General features: G+C 64.0%; 6 protein-coding genes across 6 annotated transcripts; 4 read left to right on the plus strand and 2 right to left on the minus strand.

The window, feature by feature from the left end:
• The first annotated feature begins 7 nt into the window (after window positions 1-7).
• On the plus strand, window positions 8-2,129 carry CHLRE_01g033400v5 (uncharacterized protein). The gene is made up of 3 exons (XM_001689563.2): window positions 8-191; window positions 260-350; window positions 780-2,129. Exons 1-3 carry the CDS (start codon window positions 100-102, stop codon window positions 906-908), a joined length of 312 nt encoding a protein of 103 aa, XP_001689615.1. The 5' UTR covers window positions 8-99; the 3' UTR covers window positions 909-2,129.
• A 68-nt stretch (window positions 2,130-2,197) lies between these two features.
• On the plus strand, window positions 2,198-5,901 carry CHLRE_01g033450v5 (uncharacterized protein). The gene is made up of 3 exons (XM_043058677.1): window positions 2,198-3,509; window positions 3,755-4,149; window positions 4,454-5,901. The coding sequence occupies exons 1-3, from the start codon at window positions 2,804-2,806 to the stop codon at window positions 4,532-4,534; spliced, it is 1,182 nt and encodes a 393-aa protein (XP_042928591.1). The 5' UTR covers window positions 2,198-2,803; the 3' UTR covers window positions 4,535-5,901.
• A 46-nt stretch (window positions 5,902-5,947) lies between these two features.
• CHLRE_01g033500v5 (uncharacterized protein) lies at window positions 5,948-9,376 on the plus strand. The gene is made up of 3 exons (XM_043058678.1): window positions 5,948-7,558; window positions 8,306-8,703; window positions 8,878-9,376. The coding sequence occupies exons 1-3, from the start codon at window positions 6,277-6,279 to the stop codon at window positions 8,956-8,958; spliced, it is 1,761 nt and encodes a 586-aa protein (XP_042928592.1). The 5' UTR covers window positions 5,948-6,276; the 3' UTR covers window positions 8,959-9,376.
• A 25-nt stretch (window positions 9,377-9,401) lies between these two features.
• On the minus strand, window positions 9,402-13,137 carry CHLRE_01g033516v5 (uncharacterized protein). Its single transcript, XM_043058679.1, has 7 exons — window positions 12,880-13,137; window positions 12,675-12,744; window positions 12,197-12,592; window positions 11,790-11,894; window positions 11,278-11,627; window positions 10,851-10,894; window positions 9,402-10,361 (listed from the first exon to the last, which is right to left on the minus strand). Exons 1-7 carry the CDS (start codon window positions 13,044-13,046, stop codon window positions 10,195-10,197), a joined length of 1,299 nt encoding a protein of 432 aa, XP_042928593.1. The 5' UTR covers window positions 13,047-13,137; the 3' UTR covers window positions 9,402-10,194.
• A 54-nt stretch (window positions 13,138-13,191) lies between these two features.
• CHLRE_01g033532v5 (uncharacterized protein) lies at window positions 13,192-14,007 on the minus strand. Its single transcript, XM_043058680.1, has 2 exons — window positions 13,708-14,007; window positions 13,192-13,500 (listed from the first exon to the last, which is right to left on the minus strand). The coding sequence occupies exons 1-2, from the start codon at window positions 13,853-13,855 to the stop codon at window positions 13,373-13,375; spliced, it is 276 nt and encodes a 91-aa protein (XP_042928594.1). The 5' UTR covers window positions 13,856-14,007; the 3' UTR covers window positions 13,192-13,372.
• A 110-nt stretch (window positions 14,008-14,117) lies between these two features.
• Window positions 14,118-18,789, plus strand: CHLRE_01g033550v5 (uncharacterized protein). The gene is made up of 8 exons (XM_001689566.2): window positions 14,118-14,323; window positions 14,742-14,803; window positions 15,044-15,145; window positions 15,399-15,459; window positions 15,727-15,775; window positions 16,038-16,104; window positions 16,775-16,948; window positions 17,494-18,789. The coding sequence occupies exons 1-8, from the start codon at window positions 14,212-14,214 to the stop codon at window positions 17,629-17,631; spliced, it is 765 nt and encodes a 254-aa protein (XP_001689618.1). The 5' UTR covers window positions 14,118-14,211; the 3' UTR covers window positions 17,632-18,789.
• Window positions 18,790-22,347: the final 3,558 nt, after the last annotated feature.

A 22,347-nucleotide genomic window follows, 5' to 3' on the forward strand; every position in this document is an offset into this window, starting at 1 on the left:
TTGTGCTACCGAACCCAATTTGTTAGTGGCATCGACGCACTCCCGAGCTGCGAACCAATCATCAAAACTCGTTGTGACTGCCTCGAAACAGCTGCAAACATGAACTTCCCGCTGGATTCCGTTCAAGATCTGCCTGATGACGCTAAGATGGCGCTGGCGGGGGCGTTGGAGCAGATGCAAGTCCGCGACAGGTTAGTGAGCCTTGCGCATCGCCGGCTGCACGCACGGGTTGAGCGCCCTAAACTGCATGCGCTCGCAGCTTGAAGATGTACAACAAGCTGGTGGAGCGGTGCTTCCAGGAGTGCGTGGAGGACATGCGGAGTAAGGCGCTGACAGGGAAGGAGGAACAGGTGCGTGCCGATGACGGCGGGCGCCGTGCGGGTGCTGGTGGCGGGGCTGCTGAGAGCAACAAGAGGAAATACGCGACCCTGTGAGCCACAGAATCAGGCACAGAGATTGCTGAAGTGGGATTCAAAGCTGACGCCACTACAAGAAATGAGGCGTTGCTTATTTGCGTGACGGGCACCCGGCGCTCACTACCGTTGTACAGCACTCGTGCATGGCGCCGCATCGCACCTGCCAGCGATGATAGAGCGAGCTCCTCTCATGGGTGTTGATGGATTACGGGTCACGCGCGAAGCATGGGCAAACCCAGAACACCCAAATGCCACGCACACCAAGCGGCGCCTGGCGGCGCCCATGCCCCTCGCGACAGCTTGCACCTGCACCTGTTCCTCACCAGGCACCCCATGCCACAATCCCACATTCCCGCCCCGCAGTGCGTTTCCAAGTGCTGCGAGAAGTTCATGCACGTGACGGCGCGCGTGGGAATGCGCTTCCAAGAGTTCTTCAGCCAAATGGAGCAGCAGGCGGCGGCGGCAGCGGCGGCGGCGGGCACTGGGAAATGAGCGGCGGCATGGAATGGCGATGCGGCATCATCAGTGGTGGCGGCAGCGGCAGATTCATCATCGAATGGATGATGTATGCGTGCGGAGCGGCACGATTTGTTTAGTCTGTAGGTGACATGTTCACAGGTGGTGTTGAGCGGCGAAGGATGAGGTGCGGCGGCGGCGGATGTTTGCACCGACGGGAACTTTCGATAAAGGGTAGAGTGCGCTTGTGTGCAGCTGACGTGCATTGGAGTGAGATGCCTGGGTACCACACGCATTGAGGGGTCCGCTATGGAGAGACCGTGGCGCCTAGGCGCGCCCGTGGCAGGAGGCGGCGCATCACGCCATTTAAGCCCGCAGCACACCGCGCCGCAATGCGGTGCGCATCTGGACGCTGGAGGGTATGACAGCAGCGCATCTCCTTACTGCGGAGCGCTGTCACGCGGATATCATACGCCAGCGGGAAACGGCGGAGCGCAAGCTAACAATGGCCCGGGTGACCTGCGGTGTGGGAAAGCAAGGGAAGGGGTGGGATCCAGGCTCTGTGTTTTTGCTTCCCGGCTGCGATGCTGTTTTCATCGAGTGCACGGGCAGCGCGGCTGGTGATGCGTCCTCAGGCATGGTGCGGCGTTGCAGCTCATGGCAGGCTTCCGATTTATACTCTTGACTAATTTGGCCAGCTCACTGAAGGCCTGTTGGGTAGAAGTGGAGGGCGGATGTATGGAGCGCGTTCGCTTGGAGGTTCTTGCGGCCCGGCCATATGTGCGACTGTGCCAGATGGTTGGGTTTGCCGGTTGCCGTGTTTGGGGGGCGTGGCCCCTGGTTGGCTGTGTCGCCGGCCAGCTTGCTTTGGAGCCCGAGTGGGAGGGTCTTTAACTCTCGAGTTGGTCTGTTGGTGGGTTCGCATGAAGACTCATGAAGCAAGGGGTTGCTCACCGGACAGCCGGACACGGAAGTGTGCTATGGCGGGCTGGGCTGGGACTCGTCGAAAGTTCGCCGAATGTACACTGTGGAGTCGTTGTGGGGAGGCATGCAACTTATCAGCAATACAGCGGTCAGAATCCCGCCGTGATGGACCGAGGGCATCCTAGCAGGCCCAGGCGTCAGGAAGCCAAAACTTCCTTCAAGCATGTCGCAGTAGGACCTGGCGGGCTTCTTTGACCATTGCTTTGGGGCCATGCACTAATTTCGCCTCCGCGGAATGAGCGGGGAAGTGGTCTGGCCTATTCCGTAACTCCGAAAGTAGAGTAGTCTTGAGATCACAAGACATGTACTTTCGCAACTTTAAACTGCCGCAATCCAATAAAAATATACCGGCTTTTGTCGCTTTTTACTGACCACCCAGAAGTCCAGCTGGACGACTGCTCAAGCTTAATGCTGGGCCCCGACATCATACGCAACATAGCAAAGGAGTTACATCCCAACGATGTGGCTTGCAGGCTCCGGCTGCTCAACCACGCAACAGCCGAGGCATTGCGTGACATGCGCACCACAATCCAGCTCGTGAGCTTATCGCATACATCATTTGGAATACGGCTGGGACGTCATAGTCGCTTGCCAGGAGGTGTGGCCCGGCGAAGTCTTCGTGGCGCACTGGGGCCGGCCAGACCCCTGGCGCGCACTATCGCTGGCCCGCCGTCGTCGCCTGCTGTACCTGGCTGCCTCCAGCCACCACGCCGGCAGCCTGGAGGCCGCGCTGGCTCACTGCAACGTGAAGCTGAAGTTCGACGTGTTCGAGTCGGCTGCGGCCGCCGGCGACCTGGAGGCTTGCAAGCGCATTAAGCAGTTGGCCAAATCCCGATTCCCCGGGCGCGAACTGCAAAACGCGGCGGCCTACTGCGGCCAGGTCGCAGTCCTTGAGTACCGAGTACGCATTGACTCACTGGGCAGACACGTGTACCAACAAGCGGACGATGTGGCGCACCGATCCCTACGCGGATGCGGCGGTCTACGCGGCCAGCGGCGGCCAGGCGGCCGCGCTGGAATGGGCGGCGACGCGCCGGCCTGCCGCCGTGTTGTCTTTTGAATGCTTTGACCAATGCGTAACGGCCGCGGCGCAGTACGGCCACGGCGAGCTACTGGAGCGGCTGCTGCGGCGGCAGGAGTCCGACGTAGACATATACGCGGGCGCGCGCTCCGCCTTCTTCCAGGCGCAGTTTGCGACGCACCGGGTGCTCGAGCTGGCAGCCCTGCACTGCCCCGCGCCCACGCTGCGGCGGCTGTTCGTAGACTGGGTGCCCTCAGGCTTGGTAAAATGGCCCACGCGCTGCTCCCTGGGCTGGCTGGTGGCGCGCGCCATCGTGAGCCCCAGGGCGGACTGGGAGGAGAAGGCGGACTTCCTGGCGGCGCAGCTGCAGGGCGCTGTGCCGGCGGAGGGCTTTGAGCTAACGGCGGAGGACGAGGTCACCTCGCAGTGGATCGGCACAGCGATCTGGAACGACAAGGCAGGCTGGGGCGCCGTGACGCAGCCCGAGCTTGGCAAGCGGCACGCGCGCCTGGTCGGCCTGGCGGCCTACGGCGTTAGGCCGAGCAACTGGCATGAGGAGCTTGCGCAGGTGCTGGCGATCTCGGGCAACGCGTCGGCGCTGCGGGAGCTGCTGGATGTGTGGGTCCAGCCGGGTAGGTGCAGGGCGGTGGCCACTTGGTTGGCGCCGAGGGCGGCGGCACACTTGCTTAGCTGCCAGTGTCATGAGGCGACTCCCCGCACGTGCAGAAGAGATAAAGCCTGGGCGGGTCACGGCAGTTACGGCTGAGCCACTTTGACAAGGATAGTCCGGGATGGCGATGGAGCGGGCCTAGGACAAAGCAGTCACCTGGCCTGGCACTGAGAGACTTGAACCCCCGCCCCCATTCCAATCTGTCAGTTGGCTCGACGTGGAAGTCAACGGTGCCGGGTCATGCAGCCTGCAGCGGCCACGTGCCCACGATGGAGCTATTGAGGGAGCGGCTCGGGTCGCATGCCTTCAAGCTGGATGACGCGCTGGCTGCGGCGAGGCTCTTCTACGGCACGGCCGGCTTGCGCTATCTGGCAGAGCTAAAGGGCCTGTCTGCAGCGGACACACCCAGGCGCGGTACAGCTGTGACCTGGAATGCGGTGTTCAGCGAGGCCGCCCGGTGCGGCGCTGACGTGGAGCTGCTGCGGCTGCTGCACGAGCGGCGCGGCGCGGCGGTGGACCTGAAGGCGGTGGAGGAGGGCGGCAGCGTGGAGGCGGCGGAGTGGGCGGCGGGTGCACTGCTGCAGGCGGCGGTGGCGGGGCAGGTGGGCGTGCGCAGCGGCCTTTGCTTGGGGATAGACAGGCCCGTACAATACCGTGCGCCCCGTGATTCCAGCTGTGTGTTTGCCTCAGCCCCTAGGACTGGACTTAAGGTTGCCGTACTTCAAGCGCATTCCTCTTGCACTCACGCGGCTGGGCGGGCGTGTCGGGGACCTAGTCGTTGGGCTCAGGCACACAGCGGCAAAGCGGCACAACCCCTCATCCCTGGCCACCCACTGCCTCTCCGTACGTGTCCAACCCCGGGTCCGGCCTACCTCGCTGCCCCCCCACCCTCCCCTCTCCACACAGGCTGTCGCACCCACACCTGAGCAGGTGGAGGCGGTGGCCATCGCCGGGCACCTGGCGACGGCGGTGTCGATAACGGAGTAGGGCCTGAAGCAGGTTTGAGGCGCACAACTGTGATTGTCGTTTGCGCCACGAGGGCGCAATGCCGTAACCAGGGAAGGCAAGTTTGAGGCACCGGGCGTTGGGGCTGTGTTGTGTCGATTGCAGGGACTGTGCCCCGTGCGAGAAATGTGAACACATGGGCGTGCTGGCGGAACCTTGTGGGCGAAGCGGCTGCACGCCTGCACGTCATACGACTAGTGGTAACGAGTTGGCGTGCCCCGGCCCCCGCAGGGGGCGCGGCGCACCCATACGTTTCAGAAAGGGGGGGTCGATGCCAAGGTGATCCACACACGCTCCCGGCCCCCGCCGATTACACGCAGGCAGTATTCAAGCCATCAGTTACACAAAGTCACTGTACACAAGAAGGAAGTGGGCCCGGCGACGTAGATCCGTCACCCGACTCGAGTCAGGGAACCGCGATCGTGAAGGTAACTGTGATAGCAACAAGTTGAGCACACTCAAACATATGCCATGAAGTCCTCGGCTGCAAGAAAGACATGTTAGATGCCGATCTTATCGCAGACACTCCCGCTGGTCAAATTAGATTTGTTAACATATAAATGGCTCCGATTTGGGCACATATGTACCTATCAGAAGCCTCGCGGACGCGTTGGCTGCGAGCGCGAGCATTTGTCCTCTATGCAGCCGCGCTGTCAGCCCCAATAAGTTAGAGCTGTACATCTTAGGAGTTTGTATCTATTTATCAAGCCAGCCTGGATCAGGAAGACGGTTTCGCCGCAACGAAGTTCTTGCCAGCCCCGTTCCGCCATGCTGCCGTTTTGTTCAATACCTGCAGACTGAGTGTACATGCGGTATATGAAATATAGCAACGATGCTGAGACTCTGTATCATTACATTTGCAAAACGTTTAGTGCTGAACGGCTTTGCCGCAACTTACCATGCGACGTCCAACCGTCCGACATCCAACGCACAGCCCCGACCCCCCCAAGGTTGTGCGCATGCCAGCATCCCCAATACCTTTGGTCCAACGTATGTTACGACTCTGGCACATATCATCATAATCAGACTTCAGTCGTCATTCCTATACCAGCCTCCTTTCACCTCAGCTCTACGCCACGCACCCCTGACACGCCCTGACGAAGGGTCACTACTTGCACACGCCTGCTCTCATGCCCAGCACTATAACACCGCACGTTGCGTCAGGTTGCGTCCCCTGTCACTTGACTTCCTTAGGGGCACGCCCCATGGATCGCATGGCGGTCCGCTAGTGGACCGATGAAGGGGGTGTCGTTGGGGGCCAAGAGCACGTGGCTGGCACGAGCGGGCAGCAAGAGGGCGGCTGGGCAGGATAAGGTACATAAGTTCAGAACCTGTAATTTTGCGACTCAGATACGCAAAGTCTGGGAGCGGGGCGAAGTCGGGCCGAACACGACGCTTCTAAGTTGGGCCCCGGGCCCTGTGGAACTTGATCGTTCTGGCAGTGCAGAGCAAGGTCACACCCTTTTGGGTTCTGATATAACAAAACAGTAAATAATAATACACTACAAATGGACAGTACGAGCTTCATCAGAAGCCTTCTACGAGCTTGTTACGGCGAGACGACGGGCCCGTCTCAGGGCCCGTCTGAGCCGCAGGACTATGGCGATGTCTGGTCCAAGCTGGGCTCCGACCTTATCCGCAGCATTGCAAAGGAGTTACATCCTCACGATGTGGCTGCAAAGCTCCGGCCGCTCAGCCGCGCGACAGCCGAGGCATTGCGTGACATGCGCACCACAATCCAGCTCACTTATCGCATACATCATTTGAAATACGACTGGGATGTCATAGTCGGTTGCCAGGAGGCGTGGCCCGGCAAAGACTTCGTGGCGCACTGGGGCCGGCCAGACCCCTGGCGAGCGCTTTCGCTGGCCCGCCGTCGTCGCCTGTTGTGCCTGGCTGCCTCCAGCCACCACGCCGGCAGCCTGGAGGCCGCGCTGGATCACTGCGACGTGAAGCTGGAGGCCGATGTGTTCGAGTCGGCTGCGGCCGCCGGCGACCTGGAGGCTTGCAAGCGCTTGACGGCGCAGGGATGCCCAGTGTCCGGGCTCGGCCTGTGCGCAGCGGCCTTCGGCGGAAACCTGCAAGTGGTCAAGTTCGTAATGCAGATCCTCGGTGACAAAAGTGAAGTTACGGGCCTGTGTTATGGCCACCCGTGTGCGGATGCGGCGGTCTACGCGGCCGCCGGCGGCCACGCAGCGGTACTGGAGTGGGCTGCGGCGCGCCGGCCCTCCGCCGTCCTGACTTGGCGGTGCTTGGGCGCCTCCGTCATGTGGGCGGCCCACCACGGACACGGGGAGCTGCTGGAGCAGATGCTGCTGAGTCAGTGGCGGAGGCCGAGCTGCGGCCGCCGCTTCGCGAGGGCGGCACGCGGGTGGCTGCTAGGGCGACGGTGGTGGGGCGGGAGAGGGCGCCGCGGCGGCGGCGGGTACAACCCCACGCGTGTGCTGGAGCTGGCAGCCCTGTACTGCCCCGCGCCCACGCTGCGGCGGCTGTTCCTAGACTTGGTACCCTCAGGCTTGGTGAAATGGCACACGCGCTTCTCCCAGGCCTGGCTGGTGGCGCGCGCCATCGTGAGCCCCAGGGCGGACTGGGAGGAGAAGGCGGACTTCCTGGCGGAGCAGCTGCAGGGTGCTGGCGCTGGCGCTGGTGCTGGCGCTGGCGCTGGCGCTGGCGCTGGCGCTGGCGCTGGTGCTGGTGCTGGCGCCGGGGCGGCGGCTGGCGGTCTTGCGGAGGGCGCGCTGGCGGCGGATGCGTTCCGTAATGCGATCGAGGACACGGAGATCGAGGACAACTCCTACGACATTGGCGTGGCGGTGGAGGAGGACGTGGAGGGCTGGGGCGCCGTGGCGCAGCCCCAGTTCGGCAAGCGGCTCGCGCGCCTGGCCGGCCTGGCGGCCTACGGCGTTGAGATACGGGAGGACTGGCGGCGGCGGCTGGGGGAGGTGCTGGCCAAGTCCGGCAATGTCATGGCGCTGCGGGAGCTGCTGGGTGTGTGGGAGTCGCCAAGTAAGTAGTGCAGGGGAGGCGGGGGCTGTTTGCCCAAGCCCAAAGGAATAGGTCCCAACATTCAAGGCATCGGGGGCGGCGCCCGGGTGGGGTGGGGGGAGTTTATTCCATTCCCGAAGAAACCCAGGCCAAGAACCAGCCCGCAGAGCGCGGACGAGGTTAGGGAAGTAGTAGCTTAGGTGGGGGTGGGGGGCGGTGGGATGCGGGTGGGAGGCCCTGCAGGTAACACGGTGTCGGGCGTCAACACGTGAAAGGGCTCGTTGCCTGGGCCATTGCCCCACAGCTCCTGGCCGCGGCCTGGGCACAAGCGTTGGGGCGTGGTCTGTGCGTGCGACCCTGTCTGCATGACGGCACCGTGCCGCGCGGGGGAGGAGGGTGTATATACCAGCCCAAACTAAAGCAAACCAAGCAAAAACGAGCGGAGCACAGGTAGAGGCGTTAGTTGCAAGCGATAATGCTCATGGGAGGGGGCCGAGACGTCGTGGAGCAGCAGGGCGAGCGGCGCCGGCGGTAAATGTCGCCGCCCGGGCTCGGTGGCGCGCACAACAGCACAGGACCGGACGCGGGGGGGGGGCACTGTCGGGCTTGTCCGACAGCGGGGGCTTGCGGCCTGAACGCGCCTGATTCCTGCGCCCTGCTGACATACAGGGCCTTGTATCCGTAAACCCAGGCCATCCATAAACCCATGAACCCATGAATCCATACACTCATGCCCTTGTTCCGCTTCTGTCCGCCGGCGCCTTGCAGTCGTGGACTCCATCCTAGCGCACAATGTGGTGCACTGGGCCGTGCGGCACGGCCACGTGCCCGTTCTGGAGTTGCTGAGGGAGCGGCTCGGGTCGCATGCTTTCAGTTCGGATCACGCGATGACGGCGTTGAAGCACCGCCCCTGCCGCATGAACGGCGTGCGCTATATTGCGGCGCTGGACGGGGACATCACGGCCGACCCGTTCGGCTACATGCACACATCCTGGGATGCGGTGTTCAGCGAGGCCGCCCGGCGCGGCGCTGACGTAGAGCTGCTGCGGCTGCTGTACGAGCGGCGCGGCGCGGCGGTGGACCTGGAGGCGGTGGAGGCGGGCGGCAGCGTGGAGGCGGCAGAGTGGGCGGCGGGTGCACTGCGGCAGGCGGCGGTGGCGGGGCAGGTGCGTGCGGTGGGAGGTTTTTCTTGGGGTGGGGGCGGTAGGACTGATGGAATTGGATGGTGGCGAGCCCTCAGCATCTCACTGCCTCCCACGGCCCAGCTGCACACGCACACCCAACCACACACACGTGCGATGCGCTGCCGGCTCGCGCCGCCCCTACCCCTTGCTGCACAGGCAGAACAGGCGGCCGCTCGCACGTCGGGCCAGGTGGAGGCGGCAGCCAGCGGCATCCAGGAGGCGTTGGCGCCGGCGTGATGCGTGCTGTTGTAGATGTGGGGCGTTAGCTAGCGCTGCTGCCGGCGGGCGGTGATGTTGGGGGTCGGCCCTTCGTGACGGGCAGGTGTCAGCGGCGCGCATGCATGTGGAACATGGTTGTTGGAGGTCATTTGGAGGGTGGGCTGCTTGGCGTGACTGTGTATTGCATGGTGCCCGGCGGGGGCTGGCATTCGTAGCGTATGGGATCCGTGGGACCAAGGAATGGGGGAAGTCTACGTGCAGTTGAACATGCCGCTACGCTCTAATGACAAGTTCTTGTGTGTTGGGGAAGCGTAAGGGGAGAGGCTCAACACGTACCTATCGTTTGTACATGTGTGGTGTACTCGCCCACGGCGCAGTCACAAACTCACATTGTCGTGCACCTCTGCCCAGCCGCAATTTGTAAACGCATAGAAAGCACCGCAGCGACCTGAGGGCCCGGGGTAAACTTGAAATCTAGGCAATTTGGGGCCCCTGGAAGCCGTGCACGAGAACATGGTTGGGGCCCTTCTCGCCAACGGCGGCGGCCTGCCCCGGGAAGATGCAAGCCCTGGCAGACACCCGCCCGTAACAGCAACGAGAAGGAGCACCGGCAGTGTTGTTTTTAGACTGCTACGCAAGTACGCGCAAGCACACAACCTCACTGGAAGTCGTGTCCATCGAGTCCGCGCCGCTGTGGGACTCTGCTTTGCCGTACCCTTGCATGCTGCATCGATGTGCCTCTGAGGCGCGCGGAGTTCACATGACAGAATGATAGGCCAGGCTCAACACTCTGGCTTCATACAACCCAATACACAGCTACCAGGTGCACACAAACCCTTGCAAATCCCCTTGAACCCATTCGCTACCGTACTCTCACGCTCTTCATGTCACACAGTCACTCTCTCGCCTCATCTGACACAGCGCCTGCTTCGTAGGCATACCCCGCGCGGCGCGCCGAACGCGCGGCTTCTCCCAGGACATCCCAGCAAGAGCACTACTGCTACTGCCGTAGTGCCGCTGCCACGCCGCCCTGCCCCCACCCGCGCGCCGAGCACTCCTGCCTCCGCCGCGGAGTCCGCCGTACTCCCAGGCTAGCCACGGGAAGCCACGGCACCAGCAACAGCCACTGCTGCGGCCCAAAGCCACGGCCGAAGCCACGGCCACGGGAAGCCACGGCACCAGCAACAGCCACTGCTGCGGCCCGCAGCCTCTACGGTGTGCTTCATCCACCTCCAGCTCTCTCGCCGTCTTACTTCATCTCAGCTCCTGCCAGGGCGTGTGCTCCTCCAGCCTCAGCAACTGTTCCCGCAATGCAGCCGTCACCGGGCCGGGGCCGGGGCCGGGGCCGGGCGCGGCGGGCGCCTGCGGCCCCGGTGGCAGCGGCGGCGCCCATTCCCACGGCACAAAGCCCCACTCGTTGCCTGTGAACCCCAGGCGGTGGCGGCGGTCAGTCAGGGGCGAGGGGCGTGCGCTAAACAAACAACAACAAAACCCGCCAGGGGTGTGTGCGTGTGTGTGCGGTCGAGCTTACGCCGGCGAGCTCCATCTCGCGGAGGCTGGCTCGCGGAGGGCGTGTGTTAAAAAGCACAAGGGGAAGGGGCCACACCGGGCACGTGACTGCGCAAGCACATCTGGCATTCCGCAATACCGCGCGGGCGAGACGCAGGAGCTCCACACACCCATGAGCCGCGCAAGTGCGTAACCCTCACCGAGTGGGGCTGACGCCCTCGCCCCGGCATTGCTTTCCCAATGCACCGTGCTTGTGCGCCTAAATTTTGCCCGCAGAATCCAACCCGGCACACCGTACTGCATGCATGTGATTCGGGTGGCTGGAGGGCGTGTTTGTGTGCATGCGTGTGTGTTTGTGTGCGTGTCATCATGTTGCCTCATCGCTCATCAAGGCCCCTCACCTGGTGGACAGAACACGCGGCTTAGCGGCTGGACCCGCCGGATGCTGTACACACGACACAGGACACAACACAGGACAGGACAGGGCAAAAGAGGTGGTCACAGGGGGCGTGGTGAGCGAGAGCATGACTCGAAGGCATACGTTTGAAGCCATTCACCACACTGATTACTGTACTGTTCATCCAGTAGCCCTCGCCCCCAGTGTTTATGGAAACGGTGTCAATGTTGACTTCTCCGGAGCGAAGTATGAGCGTCGGAGAAGGCAGGTTCTCACGACTATCATATGGGTTTGACACGGAGTGCCGTACGTACGAGGCGCTATTGCGCCTCTAAGTAGATAGCGCAGCTGCTGCTGGTAGCAGCATCTGCCGTTTGTCTCTTTCTATTCTTACAGTACACTATACTACTAAACCCCAACCGGCCACCCACCAATTGGTCAGGAGGGCTTCCTGCCAGGCCGCCCGCTCCGCCGCCCTCGGCGGCCGCAGCTCTACCCTGAGCCCCAGCGCCGCCGCCGCCTGCAGCAGCCGGCACTGCGCCACCCCGGGCAGTGCCGCGCCGCTGTCAGGCGCACACACCTGCAGGGCCAGCCCGCGGAAGTCGGGCCCGGCAGGGGCCCCTGCTTGCACTGCTGCTGGTGGTGCTAGGTGTGGTGGTGATGGTGGTGCTGGTGCTTCTGAGGCGGCTGGTGTGCCTGCCCCTGCCGCCGCCGCCACCACCACGTGGAAGTTGGTGACGAGGCCCTCCAGGATGCCGCCCCCGCTGTCAGACAGGAGAACCTGCGGCGCATGCGGAAAAAGGAAGGACTCAGGGAGCACGCACGTACCTGCATGGGAACTCTGCTGGTGCCAGGCGGGCAATGTTATGTCGTGCAATACCGCACATCCCTCTCTGTCTTCCCCACAACACCACTGTGTCCCATTGAGGCCCCCGTTGCCCACCTCTGCCACGTCAGGCGGTTTGGCAGCCTCCAACCGCCGGCGCTCCGCCACCCAGCTGCAGGCCTTGGCGGCGGCGAGGGATCGCGGCCGGCCCATCACCGCCGCCTGGTGATAGCGGGGCGGCACAAGGGGGACAGTCAGCACACTACACAGGGAAAAGGTTGGGGCGAGGCACCAGTGTGCGATCCACGCTGCCACGGCAAGGCGTCAAGAACGTTGGTGTCACAAGCGGCGGCAGCGCGGCACAAACCTAGACCAGTCACGCTGCCCGCATGCCTGCCCTTTCCCCCTTTCAGCTTGTTTAGTTTGGGCTGGTATTTACACCCCCCCCACACACACACAAACACACACACACACACACACACACACACACACACACACACACACACACACACACACACACACACCTGCGCGGCGTGCCCCGGCCCGTAAGGCGGCGGCTGCACCGCCTTGCAGTACACAGCCACCCGTGCGGCAGGCACCGAGGAAGGCGGCGGCAGCTGTGATGGTGTTGGCTGTTGCGTCTGCCCCGTTGCCGCGCACCCGGTGCATGGCTGTTGCTCCGCGGGGGCCGAAGGTGTAGGTGCGTGTGCGTGTGCTTGTGCAGGTGCAGGTGGTGGCCGATGTGGGCAGACGGCAATGACCAGCATGGCGTGTGGCCGAGGCGGCTGGGGGCCTGCTGCTGCTGCTGCGCCGCCATTGCCGCCGCCGCTGTTGCCAGTAGCTGCCCCATAGAAGGCACCGAGGGCTGACTTAGCTGCGGGGGTTACGTGGCCAGACACGAACCCGGACAGCGAGTCTCCCTGCGCCACATGCGCATCGTGTCAGTGTTCGGCCGGGCAGGCAATGTATGGGGAAACAGACTGCATGCGTGTGAAGATTTACCTTGAACTTGAGCGCTGCTAGCAGGGGTTCGAAGGGTCGTGATTCCCCTTGGTTTAACACCTCCATGCCTCTGTTTGTGAAGACGTGAGTCGGAGAGTGCGCGGCGGGTTACATCCGTGCCACCACCCACCGGCGTGTCACACTCACACCCGCCCTCTCGCTCCTCGTTCACAAATGACAACAACCACGCCCACCCCTCTGACACCTTATCAGACGCTGCTTGTGAAGCTCCCAGTCGACAACAGCCTCCTCCGATGTCAGCAGCGCACTCGTGTATACGCCATCGCCGTGCGCGAGGAGGAACTGCTGCGGCGTCAAGTCCGACTCCGTTTCAAGGATTCCATCACTGACTATGACCGCTTTACCAATCATTCGTAATTATTCAATTTTACGTCGAGTGTTGCATCAGAAGTCGCGTGTAACTTGTTTCGCCAAAGGGCGTTACAAAGAACTCGCTTTCAATGTAATCATCTTGTAAATGCTATGTCAAGTGCAAATGTTGCATCGTATGAATTCCCTAATAGGCTAATACGTACTGGCATGTAAAACCAGCCGCGGATCCGGGCCCATCTGTCACACGTACCCTGTCGATCATCACATCGGCGCAGTCTGCCCGCTCCCCTGATGAATGCCCATCAATGACATGATGCATGGCATCGACACATCCTGCATATCAATAGAAGTAACACCCGCAATCTTCATGGCACCCGGCGCACACGCACGGCGACCGACATCACATCCGCAGTTGAGCCAGCTGGTCCCGACGCGCGCAGGGAAGGCAGCTTGCGCACATCCCGCAGCGTCTCCACCACACCCAGGGGGTCTCCTGTAAATAGATTGCTTGAATAGTGCAAGGGAGAGCAGTGTCAGTCGCGTACAAGCGCGGTCAGCGAGTCAGGGCAAGCAAGGGAGCAGCGGCGAGGCACCGCTGCACCAGGCGACGCAACAAGCAGTCGAGCTTCCCTCGCCAACTACCCCTCCCCCAGTCCCCGCTATCCTCCCCCGTCCACCCCCCTCCTGCTCGGCCTCTCACCCTCCCGCCGCAATGTGAGCAGCCTCATCTTGAGCTCCTGGCGCAGCTGCGGCCAGCCCTCGCTGCCGGGCGTGTTGCGCGAGACTGCTTGGCGTACTGGCTCACGTGGATGCCGGTAGTGAAACTGTAAATGCATATCACCGCGCATGTGTTGCCGTGCCGGGGGAGCCCAGGGCAGCCATCCTCGCTGCGCGGGATGGTCCGACGCAGTGGCACGCGTGTGCAACCCGCTCCAGGCTTTCAACCCAACGACGTGGAGAATATCCTTGTTTCAAAGACCACATCTAAAAAGCAGTTGAGGTTTTGTCTGGGTCTGGGAAGAAAGTTGTCAGACCGAATGCAACATGCCGATTGCGAAACTCGCGCCTACTTGAAGGCCTGCCCAAATCGTAGCAGTGTTTGCATAGATAGTAGTCCACTGAGGTCATCTACAAGGCCTGCCAGCTCTCTTTGCTCGGTGTACACGTATTGATCTGGGCGCGCCTGCGTGTCCCTCCCCCAAAAATGCGCTCCCTCCTCGTTGTCGCCCTGGTGGGCGCCCTCGCGCTCACTGCTCACGCGGCGGGTGGCGGTGGTGATGACCCGACCATCAAGCTCGAGAATGTGCACGACCTGAGTGAGTGTGGGACAATCTGCGTCGGTTTCTCTACAGCGCGGCGCGACGTTTGCGGCCTCGCGCGGGTCTTTCTTCGTAATTGCAATGCTATGGAACCCTTGCGCATGACTCTTGCGGGCTTGAGTCGATCACGCGAGCTGCGCTGTGTGACTGCCCAGACCCGACGCTTGGTGGCGACCACCTCCGCCCGGTCCCTGATTAGCGGGTGCACGCGCGGCCGAGACACCGAATCAGTGAAGCGAAACTGGCGAGCCTGCTAGCTGTCGCGCGCCCCATGGTTCGCGCCGGCGCTGGGGGCCAGCCACCCGCGCCGTGCGAGACTGGACACCACTTGCACTGTCGCCAGTCCCCAGCACGGCCCCTGACCGTACCCCTCTCCTCCGCCTCCGCCCCCTCCTCTACTGGTCCCTCCCGACAGCCCCCGACAACTTTGACAAGATTGTGAACGGCGCCAAGCACGTGCTGATTGAGTTCTACGCCGTGAGTCGGGCGTGGGGCGGCGCCAGGTAGCGCTGCGCACTCGGGGGCTCCCTCGACGGCTGCGCGCTGCCGAGGCGAGAGCCGCGGAGCGGCCAGCAGCAGCCTCAATACACCCCTCCTTGTGTTCCCACCTCGCAACCTCCCCTCCTCCTCCCCTCCCCTGCTGTCTACTTCGCTACAATTCTCTGTACCAATCCTTGCAACTCCCCTCCCATCTTCTCCCCGTGTCCCCGCCTGCAGCCTTGGTGCGGCCACTGCAAGCGCATGGTGCCCGAGTACAAGAAGCTGGGCGAGCTGGTGGCAGCGGACCCCAAGCTCAAGAACCGCGTGGTGGTGGCCAAGGTGGGAGCGATGGGAGTGGGTGGGTTATGTGAGTACCGGCCCAAACTGAACCAAACCAAGCCAAACTGGCGGAGCAGGGAGTGGGAGTGGGAACTGAGGGAGGGAGGGATGCGGGGTACAGGGCGGGGCGGGGCGGGGCGGCTCCCCAGGAGGGTGCTGACTGAACACCGCCGCATGCTGACGTCCCTCTGCCATTGCGTGGCCCCGGCTCGCTTCCTCAGCTAATCATGAGTGCAACCCCCCTCAACCCCAGGTGAACGCCGACGCTCACCGCTCCCTGGGTGACAAGTTCGATGTGCGCGGCTTCCCTACCAGTGAGTGATGCGGCGGCGGCGTCGATGGGTGGTGGCTGGTGACGGGGTGGGGTTGGTCGGTGACGAGATTGGTTGGTGTCGGGGCTGGACAGGTGTGGTTTACACACGTGCTGGGGGCTACATCCCGGGGAGGCATTGCAAGGATGCAGCACGGGCGAAGCGGGTGCACAGCCGCTTGGGGCGGGCTCGTGCATACGGCATGCGTGCACCAATGCGCGTCTTATGCTGTCCTGAAGCCTTCCATCTATCCCCTATCTCCCCCCGCAGTCAAGTTCTTCCCCGCTGGCAAGCCCGCCACCAAGGACAACATGCAGGAGTGAGCGGCCGACGCGCGTGTGCATGTGTCACAAGGGGGCGGGGCCATGCTCACGAGCGTGCGGGTCCAGATCTCCTCCCCTGCGCCGGGCGGCAGTGGCATGCCCTGTCTGGCTGGAGCCTTTGTTTGTCGCCAGCAGCTCGGCATCATCACCGGTGCTCCGGATCTAACTGACCCCTTCCCTCTGTCGCCCCCTTCACCCCTGCTGACACCCCCTCCTCCGCCCCCTGCTACTGCCGCCCCCCACCCTACCGCCCCCCAGCTACAACCAGGCCCGCACCGCCTCCGCCTTCCTGGACTTCCTCAAGGAGAAGCTGGCCGCGGACAAGGTGGGGAGGGAGCAAGAGGGGTGGGGAGGGCGGTAGAGGGGGAGGATTACGAGCACCAAACCCGCACTGCACTGCAAGCTGCCGGAACACTCGTGTTCACCACGTCAACCGAAGGAAAGGACAGGAAGGGAAGGGGAGGGGAGGGGAGGGGAGGGGAGGGGAGGGGAGGGGAGGGGAGGGGAGGGGAGGGGAGGGGAGGTTTCGACTGACGAAGCACAGGACCGGACCATGCCAGCAGGGCGGGATGGGGGGTTGTAAATACCAGCCCAAACTCAACCAAACCCAATGCAATAGAGCGAGGAGGAGAGCGTGGCCGATGCTTGACAACGGAGTGGCACGCGACAATAGTCCCCCCGGGATGGGGGGTTGGCGCCCGAGCAAGCTCAGTGCCCCAGACTGGACCCGCCCGGTGCCCGCTGTCAGGGCGGCGGCCGGCTCGCCGCACAGGCACAGCGCCCCGGCAAGGCGTGTGCACCTGCGGCACTCGCCGTACAGCACTGTCCTGTGGGCTGGCATGGCCTTCCCACACGGACTCCCCGCCCCCCACACTCTCGCACGTGCTCCTCCTCCTCAACTCCATCATTCCTACCCTCCCCTCGTGCCCTCCCCTCCCCTCCTCCTCCTCCTCCTCCTCCTCCTCCCACTCCTCCTCCTCCCCCTCTTCCTCCAGGGCTTTGCCCGCGTGGAGGCCCTGGACGCGCTGGCCAAGAAGTTCGTGGACGCCGCCGCCGACGCCAAGGCCAAGGTGGTGGAGGAGGCGGAGGCGGCCCTGGCCAAGCTGGAGGGCGAGGCCAAGGACAACGGCGCGCTGTACGTCACCTTCATGAAGAAGGCGGTGGAGAAGGTGGGGAAGATGGTGGGGAAGGGAGGAAAGGAGAGCCCAGGGAGGGGAGGAAAGGGGGAAGTTGTGGGAGGGCTGGAGTGAGGCGTGGGCTGGGGGGTGGGATAGGGGGAAGGGTAGTAGGACGGGGGCACTCCGGGCCGTGGCATGCCCGTTGAACCCACCGGGGCACAAGGCTGCATGGCACACGTTGTGGCGCCTGTGATGCTTCTCCCTCCATCTATTCTGAGCCCCCTGGGCTGGCCCGGGGGTCCGGGTCCCGGTTGTCTGGGTCTTGGCACCCAACCCCTCCTCCTCCCCTCCTCCGTCCCTCGTCCTCCTCCTCCTCCGACCCTCCTCCTCCTCCTCCTCCTCCTCGCCCTCCTCCTCCGACCCTCCTCCTCCTCCTCCTCCTCCTCCTCGCCCTCCTCCTCCGACCCTCCTTCTCCTCCTCCTCCTCGCCCTCCTCCTCTGACCCTCCTCCTCCTCCTCCGCCTCCTCCTCCTCCTCGTCCTCCTCCTCCGACCCTCCTCCGCCGCCTCCGCTCCTCTCTGCCGCCTGGTCCGCAGGGCTCCGAGTACCTGACCAAGGAGAAGGCCCGCCTGGAGAAGCTGCTGGCGGGCGGCTCCGTCAACGCCGCCAAGGTGGACGAGATGAGCCGCAAGACCAGCGTGCTGGGCGCCTTCGCAGCCGAGGACGAGGAGTAAATAGGTGTGATGTGATGTGTGTGGATGAGTTAGCAGTTGGCCGCACGGTTTTGAGCTAGCGACACAACACATGAGGCACAGAGAGGTTGGATGATGGCGTGACGCGGGGCGTCGGCAGCGATGCCGGCGCAGGCGTGTGTGTTTGGGTCGGTGTTGGTGTCAGTGGCGGCGAGGGGTTGGGGGCAGGGCCTCCCGGGTGCGCTGAGTGGTGCAGTGATCTTTCTGGCGTGCTGCTGGCGGTGTGTGTGACGCTGGCGGTGTGTGGTGCTGGCGGTGTGGGGTGCGGGAGGCCGCGGCAGGATGTGCGTGGGTGCGGGCCGCTGGTGAAGCTGCTAGGAGGCTAGCGTACGTGTGTGATTGTGTGATTGCGGGAGGGATGTCCAGCCGCCCAATTTTGTTGGTAATCGGGCCGGTGTGGCGCCGCATGTGTAAAAGTGGACTAGGCAGACACGCTGGCCGCTATCCACTTCAGTGGCGCCCTCGTGCCCCTCCTGCACTGAGCCACACCGGCCGCGGCGCACAGCACACACATCGCCGGTTGTCTGCAGTGCTTACAGCTTGCAAGTGCAGTGGGTGCCTGCAAGCGCCGAGTGCAGGGGGTGGGGGTAGAAAGCTCAGGTTCTTACCCCATGCTCAAAACTACAGAGCTTTAGGAGAGCATTATGCACGTACTTTTAGTTTTCTGAGGGGATGTCTGATGAGGAAGTTCTAGGCCGCCAAAGTTGGGGGGTCGGTCCTCGTTCCTGGGGGTCCACGGGTTTCGGGAGCCCATCCTGGCGGATTTCGGGAAGCGCCCCACAAGCAGAAATAGGGGCCAAACGAGGCTCATATGTGCACGTTATGACGTAATAAGCACAAACAAAGCGTAAGTTGCGCGTCCGGGCGTGGACAGGTCTGTCTCCACATTCAACACATGCGCACTGACACAGCTGGGCTCTGAAGCACTGGTGCGCATGAGTTCACGTCTAACAAGGCTGCCGATGCACATTGTCCATTCGTCACGCGGCAGAGAGTTGAGCGCGGGGTGGTCTGGGTCGAGGGGATTTCCATGGATAGGATCCCGCCTGTGACCGAAGTCTCAGAACAGGACCGCTGATGGCACGGAGTGATAGTGCTCGTCAAGAGGAGTCGGTTGACACCACTTTGGCATAAAATGGAGGGTTTTTAACCCCTGAACAACAAGGTTTTGTCCGTCGGGGGGTCGGTCGTCCCCTCAAGGGGGGTCCCGGGGGATTTCGGGGCATGGGGTCTGGCACTTTGTTTCCTACCCCCCCCCCCTGCCGAGTGCGCCATTGCCACCTAACTGACCGCAGCGGCCAGCTCGCCCACATCCACCGCCGTCGCACACTCGCACAGTGCGTATGACCTCCTGATCCGGAGCAGCAGGGGTAATCCTTGTTCAATCGTCGTGTACCGTAGGCTGTCAACAGGCGCCAACAGCCAACTTGCATCGCGCCAAGTCACAGGTACCTCGCATCCGGCGTCCCAACACGCCACCAGCTACCAGGCGGTGTTACACTCTGCCCTTTGCGTGCTTAGATTTAGTTAGCAATACAAACGCCACCAGCTACTGGGCGGCGTTGCTCGCATCCTGCGTCGCCCCCCGTGTTGTGGCTGGCCCGGGTGACCGAAGCTGTATCTTCGTCAAGCCAGCACCCCTCGCTCGCTCTAGCCGCCCTACCGGCCTACCCGAATCACCACAGACCAAGGACCAATCCGCCGTCTGCTTGGGGTATGGGCGTCAGCTGCACCCTACGGGACCTCGCCAACCTGCCTAAACCCTGTCCCATCGCACACCAAGGACCCCTCCACGCACCTTGCCACCAATCCATCAGCGTACTCCCGCGGCTACGCTACTACCCTGCCTACTGCCCTTCCCCGGCCCTTCAACTGTCACCAGCACCGGGCACCAATCACGCACACCCCGGCTCGTCCTCATACGCCCCGCCACCACCACCACCACCACCACCTCCTCCTCCTCCTCCTCCTCCTCCTCCTCCTCCTCCTCCTCCTCCTCCTCCTCGCCGCCGGCCGCCGCGCGCGCCCCGCTGCGGCAGCGCCTCCCCCGCCCCCGCCCCCGCCTCCGCCTCCGCCTCGTACTCCGCCCCAGGCACCGCCGCCGCCCGCGCCGCCGCCGCCTCGCCCGCCCCAGCTGCCGCCGCCGCCGCCGGGCTCTCGTCCTCATCATCAATCACCAGCTCGCGGCCGCGTACGGCAAAACCCAGCCCCGTGTCTGTGGTACTGGTCATGCCGCCTGCGCCCGTACCGGCGGCTGCGCCGCCGCCGCGCCGCTGGTGCTGCCGCTGCGGCAGCGCCGCCGCCACCGCCGCCGCCGGCACGTACGCCCCGTCGTCGTAATCCTCGCCCTCGTAACCGTAACCGTCCGCCCCATCCTCGCCGTACGCATCCCCATGCGCATGCGCCGCCGCCGCCGGCACCGCCGCCGCCGCCGCAGCGGCGCCGCCGCCGCCGCCGTGCCGCCGGCCACCGCTCCTCCGCTGCCCGCCGCCGCCGCCGCCGCCGCCACCGGATCCAACTGCCGCGCCGTCGGGCTGCACCAGCACGGCGGCTGGATCCGAGATCCGCTGGTCCAGCAGTACGTCGTACTGCTGATCCAGGCCTAGGTAGGCGTCCGACATGAGGAACACCGACACGCGTGTCAGGGCGCGGCCGGCGCCGTTGTGTGTGGGTAGCCGCAGCTTGACGGCGCCGCGGCCCTCTAGCCCCAGCCGCTTGAGCGCCAGCAGTTCGCGCGTGTGCACATCCCCCGCCACCACGTACCAGCCCTCCTCCTTGACCTGTGGGGGGGTTGGAATGGGTGGGTGTGGGTGTGGGTGTGGGTGTGGGTGTGGGTGTGGGTGTGGGCGTGGGTGGGTGTGGGTGTGGGTGTGGGTGGGTGTGGGTGTGGGTGTGGGTGTGGGTGTGGGTGGGTGTGGGTGTGGGTGTGGGTGTGGGTGTGGGTGTGGGTGTGGGTGTGGGTGTGGGTGGGTGTGGGTGTGGGTGTGGGTGTGGGTGTGGGGTGGGTGTGGGGCGGGTGGGGGATGACGGGCGTGGAGGACCGGGGCAGGCAGGTTGGGGGGCAGGCGGACAGGCAGGCAGGCGGGTGCACTGTCACATAACAATGCACATGCAAGAAGCAGTGCACCGCCACACATCACCATCCGACTGACTCACCTTGGGGAATCGCGGCGCGTACACGCGCGGGCGGCCCTGCCGCTGGTCCGCCGCCCGCACCCGCGTGAGCTCCAGCTCCACCTCCCACTCCTCCACCTCATCCGCACCGCCTCCACCTCCCGCGCCATACACGCCCAACGCCGCCGTCTTCTCATCAAACCCGGCCGCCCCGCCGCCGCCGCCGCCGGCGGCGGCGGCCTCATCGTCGCCGCCGCGCCGCACGCGCACCAGGCGCGGCGCCCGGCCCGCCGCCACCGCCACCACCGGCATCCGGTCGCACACCGCCACCACCTCCTTGGCCCGCGCCGCCCCCAGCACCTGCACCAGCACGCCCTCCGCCTCCTTGCGCCGGCTGCCGCCGCCGCCGCCGCCACCGCCTGCGGCGCCGTCGGTGCCCGCCAGCGCCTCCACGAGCTGCGGCAGTGTGCCCAGCGCCGCCGGGTGCCCCTCCAGCTCCTCCACCTCCTCGGGGCCCAGGTGCGGCAGCTGCAGCAGACTGGAGTCGTCCACCCAGCGGCCCTGCGGGGGGTGGGTGCAGGACGTGGGTGCAGCAGCAGGGGGAGGGGTTACACATTCATGATTATTAGTTAAGAAGTGAAGGCGCAGCAAGGAACAGCAGCACAGCATCAGGCGCGTGGGTACCGATGTACATGAAGTCCAGCAGCCGGGGGAAGGCAGGAATTAGGGAAGTAGCCGTTCATGCAAGATAAGAGTGCTTCTTTCACGATTCATATTCCCGACCTGCAACACTGCAGCCACCGCCACCGTGCATACACGCGTGGACGGTTCCTTCCGCGCCAACACACACACACACACACACACACACACACACACACACATGACCGCAGACACACACGCGCCCACGACCTGTGCGACCGCACCTGTGTGACGGACTGGTTCAGGTTGATGGCGGTGAGGGCGGTGTCCAGCCAGCCGCCGTGGGCCGCCATGTCGATGATGGCCTGGAGGGGCGGGGTGGGGTGGGGTGGGGTGGGGTGTGGGGTGAGGTGGGGGAATAAGGCGTGACGTATGACGGGGGCTGATGTGGAAATGAAGGACATGTGGGTGTGGGCAACATACGGTATGTACACATACACACACAGGGTACACACACTTACATATACACACACACGCGCACAAACACACACACTCACACACACATACACACACACACGCCCCCCTCCCCCCAACACGCACGCCCCCTCACCTGCAGCAGGCGGGCGCAGTTGTCTAGCACGGACTTGGTGTCTGTGAGGTAGTCGGCGATGGGCAGCTGCAGACGGGACAGGTGGGCCTGCAGCGGCGCGGGGGGAGGGGTGGCGGGCGGGAGGGGGGGGGGGAGAAGGGGGCATGGCGGTAGCCGGGTTGAGGTGCAGCGGGAGTGCAGGGAGAGCGCATTAAGTACCGCCCCACCCATGTGCACACGCACACGCCATTCCCTAGCACATAGGCACGTGCACACACACACACACACACACACACACACACACACACACACACACACACACACACACACACACACACGCCCCCACCTGCAGCAGC

The sequence above is a fragment of the Chlamydomonas reinhardtii genome, chromosome 1 (genome assembly GCF_000002595.2).
Source record: "Chlamydomonas reinhardtii strain CC-503 cw92 mt+ chromosome 1, whole genome shotgun sequence".
Classification (NCBI taxonomy): Eukaryota; Viridiplantae; Chlorophyta; class Chlorophyceae; order Chlamydomonadales; family Chlamydomonadaceae; genus Chlamydomonas; species Chlamydomonas reinhardtii.

Bases quoted from the DNA above. Each gene is read 5' to 3' on its own strand.
- CHLRE_01g033400v5 (XM_001689563.2), top strand. From the start codon at position 100: ATGAACTTCCCGCTGGATTCCGTTCAAGATCTGCCTGATGACGCTAAG. The intron at 192-259 runs GTTAGTGAGCCT...ATGCGCTCGCAG, and splicing joins CAGATGCAAGTCCGCGACAG to CTTGAAGATGTACAACAAGC. The intron at 351-779 runs GTGCGTGCCGAT...CCCGCCCCGCAG, and splicing joins TGACAGGGAAGGAGGAACAG to TGCGTTTCCAAGTGCTGCGA.
- CHLRE_01g033450v5 (XM_043058677.1), top strand. From the start codon at position 2,804: ATGTGGCGCACCGATCCCTACGCGGATGCGGCGGTCTACGCGGCCAGC. The intron at 3,510-3,754 runs GTAGGTGCAGGG...CCAATCTGTCAG, and splicing joins GGATGTGTGGGTCCAGCCGG to TTGGCTCGACGTGGAAGTCA. The intron at 4,150-4,453 runs GTGGGCGTGCGC...CTCTCCACACAG, and splicing joins AGGCGGCGGTGGCGGGGCAG to GCTGTCGCACCCACACCTGA.
- CHLRE_01g033500v5 (XM_043058678.1), top strand. From the start codon at position 6,277: ATGCGCACCACAATCCAGCTCACTTATCGCATACATCATTTGAAATAC. The intron at 7,559-8,305 runs GTAAGTAGTGCA...GGCGCCTTGCAG, and splicing joins GGGTGTGTGGGAGTCGCCAA to TCGTGGACTCCATCCTAGCG. The intron at 8,704-8,877 runs GTGCGTGCGGTG...CTTGCTGCACAG, and splicing joins AGGCGGCGGTGGCGGGGCAG to GCAGAACAGGCGGCCGCTCG.
- CHLRE_01g033516v5 (XM_043058679.1), bottom strand. From the start codon at position 13,046: ATGATTGGTAAAGCGGTCATAGTCAGTGATGGAATCCTTGAAACGGAG. The intron at 11,895-12,196 runs GTGTGTGTGTGT...CGCTATCACCAG, and splicing joins GGCCGGGGCACGCCGCGCAG to GCGGCGGTGATGGGCCGGCC. The intron at 10,362-10,850 runs GTGAGGGGCCTT...TGGGGTTCACAG, and splicing joins CCGCGTGTTCTGTCCACCAG to GCAACGAGTGGGGCTTTGTG.
- CHLRE_01g033532v5 (XM_043058680.1), bottom strand. From the start codon at position 13,855: ATGCGCGGTGATATGCATTTACAGTTTCACTACCGGCATCCACGTGAG. The intron at 13,501-13,707 runs GTGAGAGGCCGA...ATCTATTTACAG, and splicing joins GCTCACATTGCGGCGGGAGG to GAGACCCCCTGGGTGTGGTG.
- CHLRE_01g033550v5 (XM_001689566.2), top strand. From the start codon at position 14,212: ATGCGCTCCCTCCTCGTTGTCGCCCTGGTGGGCGCCCTCGCGCTCACT. The intron at 15,460-15,726 runs GTGAGTGATGCG...CTCCCCCCGCAG, and splicing joins TGTGCGCGGCTTCCCTACCA to TCAAGTTCTTCCCCGCTGGC. The intron at 15,776-16,037 runs GTGAGCGGCCGA...ACCGCCCCCCAG, and splicing joins ACCAAGGACAACATGCAGGA to CTACAACCAGGCCCGCACCG.